At 44.3% G+C, this 15,696-nt stretch overlaps 1 protein-coding gene across 1 annotated transcript in view; it reads left to right on the forward strand.

Annotated features, from left to right (window-relative positions):
* MB21D2 (Mab-21 domain containing 2) overlaps window positions 1-14,961 on the forward strand; it is a 56,635-nt gene extending 41,674 nt beyond the window's left edge. The window contains exon 2 of the mRNA XM_051626894.1: window positions 12,944-14,961. Within this exon, the coding sequence (XP_051482854.1) occupies window positions 12,944-14,208 (1,265 nt within the window). The 3' untranslated portion in view covers window positions 14,209-14,961. The remainder of the gene's footprint in view (window positions 1-12,943) is intronic.
* The last annotated feature ends 735 nt before the right edge of the window (window positions 14,962-15,696 follow it).

Below are 15,696 nucleotides of genomic sequence, written 5' to 3' on the forward strand. Positions count from 1 at the left end.
ACTTCCTCTTCCCTGTAAACCCTAGCAGGTGGTGGGGAAAGATATTTGTATGCCTGCATGTGGCTTCTTCTCTTGCCTATACTGCAGTGTGAAAACTATTGTCTTTTGTTTAGAAGGCTGCTTTTTTCTCCCTGTTCACGACTCCCACAGGCTTGCTGAGCTCTGCAGCCCACACATGCTGATGCATTCGTGCCATCTGCTGTCAGAAGATGTGATTGCAGCTACCGGTTTTGCTGGAGTTTCTGCACTTCTGTGGGGGTCTCATACACGGAAGGACAGTGAACATGTCCATAACAAGGGCGAATGTTTCCTGTCTTCTTTTTAAGGTGGCTGGGTAACTGTCAGTAAAGATTTAGATAAGATTTGGAACTCGGTATTCTTCTATAAAGAAACAGCAGCAAAGCAGAATATCCTAAGCTCGGGAGAGCAGAGAGATGTTTTAGTAGCATTATGATTTTGTAAGCCATGTTTCTGAGAAGGGATAAAATGATGCTTGTTCCTCAACCCCAAAGTTCTGTGGAATATTTCTTGTTAGATTTCTGAGTACTCAGAATATATTTTTGGGCAGGGAGTTGAGGTTTACCAACCAATCCTACTTGAGGTTTACCAACCAATCCTACTTTACAGGGTCCTCTGAATGGTGCTCCTCTCGCTAGGCAGCGAATGCTGACAGCAGGTCTGAGCAGAGGCAAATGTTGCCTCTTTGGAAATCAACGTATTTTTGTCCTCCTCTGGGCTATGCCTGTGGATAAAGGCTGATGTCTGAGCTCAGAACAGAAGTGCCCCAAAGCCCATTTGGTGTGTCACCTCCCATTCCCCATGGAGAAACAAATCTGAGAGGTTTTTTTACCTGTTGGTGCCACTTCTTCTGGTGAGTTGTTTTGTGAGCAAGGGAATGCACAGTGGCATATATTTGGGTAGAAGAGCACCTTGGAGCCTCAGGTCTGGGCCCAGCCAGTCATATAAGGTTGGTCTACATGGGCACAAGGGGAACAACCCCAGCTAGAAAGGCAGCTCAGTATACAACTTGTAGAGTTTATCTGTTTCTGCCTCTGCCAGACCCCTCCCCAAATGCAACCAGGAACAAATAAGTAGGTTGTGCTCAGTTGTCTTCTGGGCATAAACTGGATACCAGCTTTGTTTGACTTCATGGATACACATCATTGTTAAAGGGTCTGCTCACACCCTCATGTTCCCTATTCTGCCCTGTACAATTAATTCTATAGACTGTGTTAGCAAATTTAGGAGGTCTGTAATCATCTTTGTTTGTGCCATTAATCACAGGGCAGGGTGCAGCTGTCAGCAGGAAACTAGTCAGAACTGTGTTATCCATTGCTCTCTGGGTAGCAGGACTGTATTCACACAATATCCATTCCTGATGTGCTGGGAAGTGTTTTCATGTGAGGGACAGCAAGCCCTGCAGGAGCTGAGCATCCACTGGGAAATTTTACAAGGTGTTTTCACAGCAACATCTATAAAGTATAGGTGAGGTTTCTAACGACTGAATTTGAAAGGTCTGTATTCTCCTTGCACCTGTCTCTTCTAAGCTTAATTTTTTTTAAAGCCCTTGCAAATAAAGCTTTTTAGCATTTTTCATTATTGCTACAGATATCTTTGGGAATTTGTAGGATTAAAATTCAAAATTAAGCACTGTGTAAGACAGTAAATAATGTAGTATAATTTTTGAGAGAAACTTCAAATGCCACAGACCTGCTAGGGCAAAAGCTACCAGTATGCTCTTGTTTCACTTAGGACTTATTACAGGAGCGATGTGAGGTTCTCTATTAAATTAAGCAGACTGTACACAGAGCATTTCTAGCTCTCACGTTTTCAGAGGAAAGCTAAGTGAATCAACTGAACTTACTACATTATTTGGTTTGAATTTTCAAAGGTAGCTACCATTCCTCTGTTCTCCTTCAAAAAATGCCCAGAGAAAATACAACTTGAAGATTTTGCTTTGATTTCATTGCCTGGCTCTTCATGGATGTTTGGGCTGGGTGCACTGTCTCCTAAAACCTGGGGGGATTGGTAAATAGGATTCTGCTCCCCTCAGCTTTTCAGGGTCACCAGGGTGAAGCAGCCCTGATCAGAGATGAGATTTGAAGGATGACCTTTGATTGTCATCAGCTTTCAATTACAAGAGGACTTTGAGATGCTACTCCATGAGGCTGTGTAAGTTTCTGACAGTTCTCTGGACTCAAATCCTGCTTTCCTCAGTATGCCACAGAAAAGGAGGAGGAATGCCCTTGAAATTTCTGCCAAGTGGTCCCATACACTTCAGGGGAGCTCCTCTGTTTTCTTTTAGCAGAAAGTCTGGCCTATAACTTCTCCTGGTGATGTGGACAAAGAGGAATTTTGCATGAATGTCAAAACCAACCAGCACTCTTCATTCAGCTGATGTGGTACCTGGAGCCTTGACAAAGCTGTTTCCTATAGGTGATTTAATCTGACTCCATGTGCCTTTGGAAATGTTCTCAGTAGTGGGTGGAAAATTGGTTAGTACTGCAGGAAAGCTTGCTCTTAGCTTCATGATCTCAGACAGAGTTGTATTGTTTATGCCTTTTTTATTTCATCACTTTCTCATGAAAGATCTGCACCTCTTCTAGCTAGCCTTGCTAGTCCATTTCATGCCCATCTGCAAAGACAGAAAAATGGTAATGTGGTTCAGGCACTGGGTGTCTCAGCCATAGTTGGCCTGTCTTGGCTTTCCCCAGTGTTTGGATATAGGATCTGTCAAAGGCCTCAGGCCAGGGCTGTATGGATAGAGTACAGTGAATTCTGGGGTCTGGAGAGAGGATTGACTTCATGTTGCCTTCTCCACCAGCTACCTCAGAAAGGCTTCTGAAGACACCTGGCTTCCTTCTGCACTGAGAGAATGGGTCTTCTGTGTCCAGTGCTCTCTTGGGGCTTGGCTGGTTTCCTGTAAGCATCCTTCATTCCCCCTCTTTCTACCCTGTCCCATGGTATAAAACTAAATAGGTTTAGTCATTGGTAGATGAAGGGAATGAAAGTGATTGAAGGGGATGCCATTCTGATCATGTTATTGAACCCAGAAGCCAAGTTTGACAGATTTTAAGGGAAAATCAAGAACATTAGTTTGCATTTCAGCTGTGTTTATCTGTCAACCCTCTGATGGCTGTTTGCTGCCAGGTATACTCCATATGTAAGTTTTAGCTTTGCTGGATGATTTAGTGAAATAAATTTGAGTCAAGGACAAATCTCCTGCTTCTCTAGAGTGAGGTAGAGCTGTCATTACAGAATAGGCAGACACTGAGGATGGGCAGCGTTGGTTCAGGCCCAGTTCTTAAGGAATACTGCTGTGATTTGCTCTGGCTGTGACTTGCCTTTGTAGGATATGGGAACAGAAAACAAGCAAGTAGTTAAGCAGCTGGGGAGACAGTTTCCAGCATGTTGGATAACTGTAAGCCGGAGGCTTGGCAGAATGGCTCAAAGTGCATTTACAATGGAGGCTTTTGTGTTATTTACAGGATGTGGGGGTGCGGTGGCATTCCTCTGGGTGTAGCCCTCTGGCAGGCACCTGAACATAAAGTGGTGTAGCAAGGCAGCCCTTTCAGGACAGGCAAACAGGTGCCAGCCAGTAACTGTGAACAGAAAACCATCCCAGAGAAGCCTAAAGTGCTTTTGCAGCCTTGGAGTCAGGTTCTGCCTGATATGTACACGTGCCCCTCTGGCTGACTTGGAGCAAGAGAAGAACGTGTTCCCAGGTCGGGAAGGGAATGGCTTTGCTCATCACTGGAGAGCTGCCATGTGTCTTCTGCAAGAGGCACCTGGCGCTGACTAGTCAGATTGGGATGAGAGCGTGAGGAAGGCTGGAGACTTTTTTCACCTGTGTAGCTTTCAAAACCTTCTCCTCTCCTACTTCCACTGTTGTTTTCTAGTGTCATCAATGCCCTTTGTAAAGTGATCAGATTGGTGTTGGCTTCTTCAGGGTGAATCACCTGAAGGTGAAATTAAATTGTGGGAACGATGACTCCATTACATTGAGCAAACCAGCAGTGGAGCAGGGCTAATCTAGCAGGGTTGCTGAGGTACTTCCCAGTGGACTGTAAAGACACACACAACAGTCACCTTTTCTCATGACACAGTGTTGACCACCTCATTTCACATAGAGCATAGCAGTACTAAGGCCCATGCAAGTGCTGAGAGGGATGATTGTGTATACAAAGTTTAAATAAGTTGTTCTTTTCAACGTGGAAGAAAGATGACTGACTAAGCCATGTAAACTCTTGAGTGATCTGTGGAAGGTTCCGTATTTAGGTGAGTTTCTTCATTTTCTAGGAAGCCAGCAAAAAGGAAATCCTTTCTGACACAACATGTAACTTGTGAAACGCAGTGCTGCAAAGCACTGACTACACAAAAGATCTAAGTTATTTAGAAAGCAGTGAGAAACATTCCCAGCAGGTATGTCCATCAGTGCTGTTAAAGACAGAGGTGAATATGCTGCCTTTGGTTTGGGAAATCCCAAAGCCAAGCACTGCTTGAAGGTCACAGATGGAAAGTTGTTATGCTGTACTTTCCTTGCTCTTATGCTCTTCTCCTGAATGGTACCTCAGTTGCCTGAGACAGGATGCTGGGATAGGGGGATGTGTTATGTACCTCACTGAGGTTGTTATGATCTTGTAAGAACACAGTAACAGCGAAGGGATTAGGAAAACAAAGGCAGAACAGCCTCTTCTGCAAGGAGTTACATGTTTGCACTCAAGAAGCTCAACCTGGTTTGTGCCCACTGTTGTTATCTTGTAAACAGATTCAAGGGAGGAGTCCTGGTGAGTCTCCCTTCATGTAGCATCTTGCTGAATCCTTGGTAGTGCTCCATAGGGTGTGAGCAGAAATGGCTCATCTAGACCCTGTGTAGCCCTTGCCAAGTGTGTACTCTCAGTCCCAAAGAGTGGAATTGGTAAAGCAATCTGTCCCCTGGCAGATTTTATCTCTGAGATTGCAGTTCTAGGCTAAATGACACTTTGTGCCATTTCCAAAGGGAATTTTATGAGTTAGGCACACTTAAAAATATGGACACCGTATGGACACAGTGCACAGTGTTAAGCAGGGTGTAGCAGCAAGATGTTCTAAGTACCCTTTCTGTCCCTTCTTCCTTCTGTTCTGCTTGTCAGCTGCTCTCAGACCTCATCACAGATATTCTTCAGACCTTAAAGCACCTCATTGACTTGTGCTTCATATTCTTTGTAGGCTTTCAGCTTTCAGACACTCTTATCTTAGTTTGACTAATACGACTCTGGAGTAAGTCCACTGGATAAGCAGACTGGCAGGCTGTAAACCTGCCATCGGGTTGGAGGGTGACTCCTAATCTCTACTACTTAAAACAGACATACACAGCAATGCAGGGACTCCCTCTGAAAATGCTCTGAAAGCAGTCTAGCCCTGGTGTTGTGGTCACTGAGACCTAAGTATTTTAGCCAAACAGATCACTGGAGTAGCACCACTGCTGGTTTTGGTGCCAGGCTGGGTTTGGGTGTTTGTGACAGCACCATCCTTTGCTGTACAGGGAGATCCTTTGAATCTGGTCTTTTCCTTCCCTTTCTTCCCTTTCTTCCCTTTCTTCCCTTTCTTCCCTTTCTTCCCTTTCTTCCCTTTCTTCCCTTCTCTTTCTCTCTTCCCCTTGCACCATGAAACACACCTCTGCATTGGCATACAGGATTTCAGCTAGCTGCATGGGATCCATCAGGGCACATGAGAACTGGAAAAAAACAGAGACACTACCTTTAAGGTTGTTTTTTTTAAGACTTTCAAGAAAGAAGCTGATTTCTCTTACGAGGGGGTGCTGCCTCCTTACAGTGTGTTCTGTCACCATGTCACAAGATTTCTAAAAGGAGCAGAATCAGTAGGACACTGATGCATCAGTCTGCAAAGAGCAGCTTCCTGTGCTCACCTCCCAGATTGACTAAACTGGTATCCCACGGTTCAGTCTCCCCACCCACCCCCTGCCTGCTTCTGCCAACAGTCCTCTCAAAGTGTGCTTTGTAACTAAAGACTCTCCTAAAGAGCTGACTCTTTCAGTTCTTCTGCGTAATAAAAACTTGTGCTGCTCATAAATAGGTTTGCAATTACCAAGGGCAACAGAAGAATCAGTGCAACCCAGCAGTGTCAGAGCCAGTCTCCCATCCTGTCTTAAAGAAGACCCTGAAATTCAACACACATCACTCAGGCATAGCTGGGAGACCTCTGTGTGGATCTTTCCTTTGAACAACATTCTTCTTCTGCAGGATCTGCTGTTTGCAGCAGAATTGTCATTTATGAAAAAACTCAAATCTTTTTTTTTTGTCTAACCTCGGTTTTCACATATTTCTTTTAACAGTCAAGGGTAAGAATTGCCTGGCCAAGGTGGAGGATCCTGTCATTTATTGTGAGCTTACAAATTGGTTCTCTACTAATAACATCTGCTGTGTGGTTAGTGCCACATCAGCAATTCCAAGCACTTTCTGAGCATCCAGGGAGTCAAGCTTCCTTGTTTTTGGGACTTAGAGGAGGGTAATGATTTTATATAGAAAAAAAAAAGAGTGTACCCAAGGTTATACATCAAAGTGGGTAGAACTAGGAGGAAAACTCAAGCCATGATTCTGGATCCTGAGGACAGATTAATCAGTACAAAGGAGGGAGGTAAAGTAGGTGATCGACAGCCTTCAGAGTAGAAGAGATCACCTATACAAGGCAGATCTCTTCTATACATCTGCTCCCTGCCAGGGGGCATGAAAGGGGTATGAACCAGCCTGGTGTTCTCTGGCCATCCTTGTGAGAGGAACAGGCACTACTGCCTTCAACAGCAGGCATGTCAGCTCCCTGCAAACGTGGGAGGGCTCAGCTTGTCTTTGATCCTGGGCATCCCCACAAAACATGGCTAGTTTCCCAGTGCCACATTTCTGTGTATCCCAGAAAATATGCCTGGGCTGGGGCATGCAGTGCCACAGGGCATGAGGGTTCTCTGCTGCTTCTTGCTGGAAGTGCTGAACCAACGAGGGCAAATCAGATCTCTTGAATCAAAAGCAATTCCTAGCATTCTGGTCTCCTTGGAGATGTGATACCTTCCTGGAATCCCTCTGGAGAGCTTCCCTTCTTGAGAGTTCACTCATCCCAGGGCTTTGGATGGGTCTGTGTAGGAATTTAAACATACAGCCCTGTTGATTTCAGTGGAGACTTAGTCTGATTTGTTTATGAGGGGGGTGTACCTATATTTCTTTCCAGGTTCTGGGGTTGCAATAACAGCAGCATGATGCTCACTTTCTTTCAATATGATTACTAAAAAATGTAGCTTAAGACAATAATGAGGTCTGTGCAAGACTGGTTGCAAGTAACAGGGGACTTCTGCTAGAGTACAAACTAATGGTTTGAAGAGGACACACTAAATGCAAGGTCAGCTGATGATCAGTGCCAGAACATCACATCATTGCTATTGATTGAGGAAATGAGCATACAAACCTCTTGTTTTGTGAAGATTAAGTTACCTACAAAGTAAGAAGGAAGAGGGTGAAGTTATCAATGAGGATGCCAGCTCAGGCACTGGATTTCTCTAGAGAAATTCTCAGTTTTGATTCTGTAGGCTTTCTCCTGGTGTGTGAGGGAGAGAGAGAAGCTGGGAGAAGGGAACTAATTTTGTCTGGTTCTGCTTTCCCTTTCTTCTGTCAATGTGCACATGTTCAAGAGTATAAAGCATCCAAATGTCCAGTTCTGATCCTTCACAAGCAGCACTCTGTCCCCAGGCTAAACCCACAGTGCTTTGGGTCTTTGAGAAGGGTTGGATAGGGCACTCTGGCATCTTCTGAACTCCTGTGTGTGGCTGAAGGGCAGGTACCAGGCATGTTTGTTCTGTGCTGCAGCTATATTTAATAGTTGTTACACAGACTTGTGCTGCTTCCTACCCCTAACATTCTATGATTCTGTTATTCTCAAATGAGATTAGAGGGCAAATCAAGAGATGAGCAGAGAAGCTCATTAATGGGGAGCAGCAGTTCACATCACTTTTACTTGCTGAATTGCACTGCACAGCTGCCTGTGCGCTGCAGCCAGCACCTTGCCACTGACCTGGGGTCTTTTCCTTCTGGAGAGAAGGGACAAGCTCCTGGCTGTATGTCCCACAGGGAAGCTTGTGTCTAAGGCATCAAGAAGGATGGTAGAAATAAGTTTTTACGTATTTTTGTTTTGTGGGTAGTTTCTTCAAAGATAAGTCTGTAGGTTTCTCCTTATTTACACAAAGCTGGTAATGAAATAGCAGCAGATCCCAACACACACTGCAGTGGTCGTGAAATCAGTTCATCTGAAATTTGGTAATGGATGGAGAGCATCTGTGCATTGCTTTTTTTAAATGGAGAGAATAGTCTCTGTGTCATGTGCATCAGAGTCCCAGTTCATTCAAAGATGAACTCCAAATGTAGGTGTTATGTAACAGTCAAATCTTTGTTCTCTGTCTTTGTTCTCCTTGCCCGGAGTAGAAGTAAATCCTCTTTTCCTACTGCTAAAGGAACAACAATGGAATGAACTCTGTCTGTAGAACTTTCTCACCGATGTTCCTCTAAACTGACTGTTTAGTAAACCTAACCAGTGACCTTGGCCTGCAGGTGTTACTCCTAATTCTCACATTCTCTGCTTTTCCTCGTGCTTGTAAGCATTCCTACCTGTTACAGTGCCAAGTTTTGTAGCTTAGGAAGGACTTAAACTAGTTATACAACTAGGAAAACAGAACTTCTTTATGGTGCTTTGGACAGAAGTGGTAACTGAACACCAATCTGTTATTTAGCAGAATACCAGCTCTGCCCAACAACCTTTTCAAAAGCACATGTCACACAAGATATGACTGCAAATTATGTGTTTTGCCTGGTAACAGCAAGAGGCTTCTTAAATATCAATGAACCAACTTTGATGCTGTGAGATCTACTCCTTCAGCTGAAACAATTTTTTGGTGCTTGACCCTACAAGTTCTGGGCTTGGTCTGCACAGACAACACCACAGGGCTACTACAAATTTCACAAGGTTATTTGTAAGCCCTATTCCCTCCTCCCAGATAGTTCTGGTACAGAGAAGGAAAGAAGAGAACTCAATCAGCCCCCTGGTGTCATTATCTTATTATTATCTGATTTATTATCCTAATTATTTGAGTCAAGTACCAATCTTGATATTTTTCTTTGTATTTGCTGAGCTGGAGTGCCTGCTTCTGCTGTACGTACACATGGTTGTCTCAGCTTGCATCTGGGCTGTTGAAACTTGGGATGAAAACTTTGTGCCAGGGTGGTGTATGTCATATAATGTTGGCTAATAGAATTCATCCCTTCATTTCAAGTAGATGTATGAATAAGAGGGGCAGTTCAAACTCTTTGAAGACCTCTAAAGCCTTAGTGAATCCTGAATTTGGCCATCTCAGTTATTTATAGAGCACTCAATGCCTATTCTAAATATATTTTTCTCAAGGGGACCTCATCTCAGCCCCCTGCTCCACAGCTTAAATTGGACCAGCAATGCTGCTGTTATCTGTTAGCAAAAATTCCTTCTCTAGCTCTGTGCAAATGTTGCTGGTCCAGGCCTCGGAGGGGAAATTCTGTGCCAGGCAGAGCTCAAGGGTTTGGATTTAGACTCTGCAGCCAGCCCGGTAAAGAGTTATTGATGATGTATTGGATCGTTTCCTGTAGCCTTTGCCTGATTATTTTTTTATATTCCTCCTCAGCTGGTACATCTAGACTTCTGGAGGGGGAAAACCAAGTGGCTTATTGGCAGTGTATGTTACTTTTCACTTTCAGGAGTCTTCAGCCTTGCAAAGTAGACTTAATGGTGAGCACATGAAATATTTCCTTTCTAGAGGAAGTGTAAAGAGCTTGCTGTGTGTGGAAAGCATTTCTTGTTGAAAAGATGCTTGAAATTGGTCTTCCCTTTTTCTTTCTCTGTCTCTTCTGTGGGAGTACCTGTGTGATAGTGCTTAGAGAGCTGTGCCTTTGACTCTACAGCCTGGTGCTTCCTGAAATGTTTTCCTCACACCAGAAACAGAAGCCTTCTTCTTGCTGGCTGACATTTTGTAACCCCTCTGGTAGTAGAGCAGGCTGTACAGGCTTTCTCCAGTGCAAGCCTTGCTTTGTGTTAGTGAAGGCAGAAGTGCTGTAAGGTGGTGTAGAACAAACATTGCAGTGGCTCCTGCTCTTGTCTGGCTTTGGAGGTCCATCATAGATGTCCATTGTTATTTTCCAGGCAGGTAAGTATGGGGCATTTAAAGAGAAGGGCTTGAATCCCACTTGCAGTTGACTGAATGGGATCTGACAGTCAACTGTATTGCTCCCACATAAGGACAGAGGATCTCTTCAGGCCAAGGAGAGCAACTAATCCCAGAGTAGATTCCCTAGTGGAGAATCTCTACCTTTTAGAAAAGTCATATGATTTTCAGTCAAAAGGTCTGACTGTACCATAGGATTCAAGTTTGGGTGCAAAAGGCATGCTGCAGAACTTCACAGGTCATTTTTCATCCTTCAGGTTTAAAAAATATTTACAAAAATACCTCCTTTATTGAATTCTACAGGTTTGAAGTGTTTCTTCTGTAGGATAGTTACATTTTGTCTGCCTCTCTCAGATCTGCATCTGCAGATCTGCATGCTTGATGCTGCAGTTCACAGGACTAAGTAAAAACCCTACTCATCCTGAACAGCTGTGCTGTCCCACAGTGAAGGGTCAGTACTGACTTGTATGCTCAGAAAAAAGCAACTACTCCCTGTCCCTATGATGTGATTGACCCAGACTGTACTCCATGGGTCTTGGACTCAACTTAAAACTGGGTTGTAAAGCACAAAGGCTTTTTCAAGGACAGGATTGGAAGCAGTGTGTCAGTAGTGTCTCCAGAAGTCACGTCAATTAAAGTACCCACTAGAAATCCCCTTCTTCTGGGTTCAGCAAAGGAGTGACGGCCACTTAGTGGGCCTCAGGCATGGAGAAGCCTGTGCAAGGCTTTGCCACTCCATAGATCAGGCTAATGTTTCTCACTGTGTATCTAAGCCTCAGAAAATGTCTTTCAGGTTGACAGAAGCTTTTCTTGGTTATTATCCTTTAAGGATGAATGGGGGCAGCATGTGGCAAGATTACAGAATGGGATTAGCTCAGGATTTAGCAGGAAGAGTTTCTTAGCACTCCTCCAGAGCTATTCCCTTCTCTTGCAGCTTCTGGAGCTGCATGAAATGGAAAGGGTTATGTCCTTGACTGCCTGGCAGACAAATTATCCCAGCTCAGTGCAGAAAAGTGGACTGAGTACAGTGCTCTTGGAAGCAATAAAACAGGTAAAGTGTATTTAACAATTAATTTCACATGGAGAGTTGCACAGCTACCCTGAATTCCCCTTCACACACACGTCTATTAGCTCTTCCAAGGAATCAGTGTTAGCATAGCTTTAGATTTTGCTTCAGTCAAGGCTTACCTGTGTGCATGCAGACAGCATTTCCCTGCCCGTTTCCCAAGCATGCAAGAAAGGACAGGTGAGTCTCTCCAAAAGCACTGAGGTGCCACTCAGGCTGGTGCAGCACTCAGCTCCTTGTGGTGCTGCTGCTGCCCTCTCCTTGGGAGACCCGCTCAGTTCAGGCACTATCTGTGACCCCGTGGGGTTGCATTAATTCAGGAAAGGCTCTGGAGTACCTGGGGCCAGGATGGGTGCTCAAACTCTGGTGCTGATCATTTGTGTTAGCATTTCAGTAAAAAACACTCCTGATGCATCTGTGGTTCCTGGTCTGACAATGTGATTGGCAGCTCTCTGGCTCACCTCGTCATGCCTCTAGCATGACATCATCTAACTATAGAGTCTTTTGAAAGGTAAAGTAACAGATGCCAACAAAAATTAGTACATTTGTGCTTGTAAGAAATAATCATATATCCCTTTTGCAGTACTTATCAGAGATTCAGCTTTTCTATTCAGAGTCACTGGCCTAGTTCCCTCATGGCCTGGGTGTGTTGTCTGAACTGAGGCTGGGAAGGAATCAAGAGCATTTATCCATAGGATGAACACCGGGAGTGAAACAGCCCAGATAGCAGAAGCAGACTACGGAGCAGTTGAAGTGCAGAGCTCAATTTTCAGCCTAATTTGAACACTGAATGAGGTGCTAATATCTCAGCTACTGTGTGGAGTCTCTTCTCAGTCTGATGTTCATGCTCTGGGAGCAGAGTATAGGGGTATATATAGAACACACATTAAAAAACTGGCTTTGTGCAAGTGGTGTGGGCAGTGCAGGGTGAGGGGAAGGTGTCTGCTTTTGGTGATGAAAACACAAATCTGACTTCATGCTTGTGCTCTGAGGAGCTGATCAGATATATTATGGCATGATACCATCATTGCAGCTTGAAGAACCAGTTTTGGTGCTGGCCTGATAATTTACCCAATCTGCACTCACCCATAGAAGGAGGACATGTTGCCTTTGTATATGGTGCCTTGTTCCCCAGTAAATGTAAAGCAAATTGTAAAATCCAACCTGCATGAACTAGCATTTGTATCTACTCATTCAGTCATGCACAAACCAACCCTGTGATGCCAGTCCAGCTTTTTTCTTATCTCAGAGAGAAAATAAGAACAGTGAGTCAAGTTCTTTGCTTTTTTAAGTGTCGGGGAAACATTTTAAATCCATGGAAATGAGGAACAATATGGTGAAAACCTGGTTTAGAGGGTGTTTAAGAAGTTAAATTTAATCCTGGAAGTGTCTTTGCTGTGTTTTACCAGAGGCTTCTGCTTTTTTTTCTGCTGCTCCCAGTATGGTGCTTAGGCTGGACTTCACCCATTCCCAGGAGTGCAGGAAAGGCTGGCTGTGTGCTGGGCCTATTGTACGTTTGTGTTACAAATGTGTTGTATTGGTTGGTTGTTTTTTTCCAGTTGGGCATGGGATGAGTTTTCATTCTAGTTAAATCTTGCATCCCAGATCTATTTGCCTTCTGTTGAAAAGACTTCTCTTTCTCTCTTTTGCAGGCATGGTTCAGAAACTTGACCAGAAGCTGCCTGTAGCCAATGAGTACCTGCTGCTTTCAGGAGGTGTGCGGGAAGGTGTGGTGGACATTGATCTGGATGAGCTGAATGTCTATGCACGTGGCACAGACTATGACATGGACTTCACCCTGCTTGTGCCAGCACTGAAGCTGCATGACCGCAACCAACCAGTCACGCTGGACATGCGCCACTCGGCTTTGTGCCACTCCTGGCTGAGCCTGCGTCTGTTTGACGAAGGAACTATCAGCAAATGGAAGGACTGCTGCACAATCGTGGACCATATCAATGGAGCTACCAATTATTTCTTCTCTCCGACAAAAGTCGCAGACTGGTTCTATGACTCCATTAGCATTGTGCTCTCTGAGATCCAGAAGAAGCCCCAACGAGGGATGCCAAAGGTGGAGAAGGTCGAAAAGAATGGGACTATCATATCCATCATTTTGGGAGTGGGCAGCAGCCGCATGCTGTACGACATTGTCCCTGTGGTGTCCTTCAAAGGTTGGCCAGCTGTAGCCCAGAGCTGGTTGATGGAGAACCACTTCTGGGATGGGAAGATCACAGAGGAGGAAGTCATAAGTGGATTTTACTTAGTGCCTGCATGTTCCTACAAAGGGAAGAAGGACAATGAATGGAGGCTGTCATTTGCCAGAAGTGAAGTGCAGCTGAAAAAGTGCATCTCCAGCAGCCTCATGCAAGCCTATCAGGCCTGCAAAGCTATCATCATCAAATTGCTGTCCCGCCCCAAAGCCATTAGTCCATATCACTTGCGGAGCATGATGCTTTGGGCTTGCGACAGGCTGCCAGCCAGCTACTTGGCCCAGGAGGATTACGCAGCCCATTTCCTCCTGGGTCTCATTGATGATCTCCAGCACTGCTTGGTCAACAAGATGTGCCCTAACTATTTCATCCCCCAGTGCAACATGCTGGAGCACCTCTCTGAAGAGACCGTCATGCTCCATGCGCGGAAGCTGTCCTCGGTGCGCTCGGACCCTGCCGAACACCTTCGAACTGCCATCGAGCACGTCAAAGCAGCCAACCGCCTGACGCTGGAGCTCCAACGGCGGGGCAGCACCACCAGCATCCCCTCCCCTCAGTCAGATGGAGGGGACACCAACCAGCCTGATGACCGATTAGCCAAAAAGTTGCAACAGCTAGTGACTGAGAACCCTGGGAAGTCCATCTCTGTCTTCATTAACCCTGATGATGTCACAAGGCCCCACTTCAGAATTGATGATAAATTTTTCTGAGCTTTCATCAGTGTTTCTTGGGATTTTTTTGCTTCGTTTTTAAAAACTCTTACAGTGTGCAGGTTTTTTCATTTGGTTTTCCTTGATGATTTAGGCTCTTGTTTTTTACATATCCAGCGTAATTGGATCTGTTGAGATCAATCTGAATTATAATTCCTGGTTCTGCAGGACGGTGCAGATTTTGAAACAGTGTATTACTATTTCATGTGCTGCTTTGATTTTTTTTTTTACCCACCCCTTGTGTAGTTTCTAAAGGATAACATGCACCACGAACACACATACCTACAGCATAATGTAGAATTATTTTTTTTTTCAAGCTTCCATAATTTATGTACATTTTTGGGCCCAGGGAAGGGAGAACTCGCCTTCCATGGCTTCAGAAATTCACTTCCGTTTCCATGAGCTTCCATCACCCTAAAGAAAGGAGGAGAGACTCTGGGTTGGAAAGCACTACTGATAAATTGATGAGGCCAAATCTGCTGGGCTGAAGCCCAGTTCATCTGTTCTTCATACTTCTCACACTAAGGGAGAAAGTTGACTTTAAAGATGATGATGCAGCTTTTGGGGGAAAGAGTTGTTTCTGGTTTGATCTACTTTTTGAATGTAATTGTTCATATTTGGACCTTGTATAGTCCAGAGGGTTGTTTCTGCTGCTTTTCCATGCGGAATAAGGTTATGGAATGTTAGTTTTAGTGTGTGTAATTATTCAAAGCCTTATTTAAATTCTATTAAAGAACATACCATTATAAATGTTAATTGCACTAATGAAATCTCTGCCATTACCTCAGTCCCACTGTTTGTGTTTCTTTCATGAATTAGCATCTGTTACTAGGTTTCAGTGTTGCAGATTGCTTGAGGCCCCTCAGGTCTCATGGTTTCAGGTGATTTCTTGATTGTCTTTTGTAAAAGGCTCTTCCTTGTTAGCCCTGCTATGTGTGAGAAGTCAGAGTTTTGCATTGACATATTTCTTTGGATGCGTATTGTGTGTTGCAGTGCATATTGCATTAATATGTATTGCATGTTGTTGAACCAGGTTTACCATTAGATAAGGATGTAATGCTAAAGCAGTGGTATGTGCAAAGTGAATCAGCCAGACTTTGAGCAAAGGAGCTACCTTGCTTCTTTAATGCATGTATAGGCCTGATCCTTTATGGCAGTTTCCATTCCCTTGACTCGTGTGGACTTTCTGACTTACCCTGGGACATATGAGATCTTACTCAGGTCTCATGTTTGCAGAAGATGTGTTTGTATGTAAACTTGTGGTGCAACAGTAGCCTTGAAAAACACATACGCTTTCCTTTTGTGTATAGGATAAGATGTATGGTAACAAGGGTTAGTCTGAGCCAAAAATAATTCCAAGAGTTCAAGGATAGAGTGGCTTTTTGTGGCTGGCTGGCCAGTGACTGATATTTAGGCCTTAAATCAGCAATTTGGGCTTATTGATTATCCCAGAGAAGCTGTTCTGATCCAAACTGATGCATGTTTTAA

Source organism: Apus apus, chromosome 8 (genome assembly GCF_020740795.1).
Source record: "Apus apus isolate bApuApu2 chromosome 8, bApuApu2.pri.cur, whole genome shotgun sequence".
NCBI lineage: Eukaryota > Metazoa > Chordata > Aves > Apodiformes > Apodidae > Apus > Apus apus.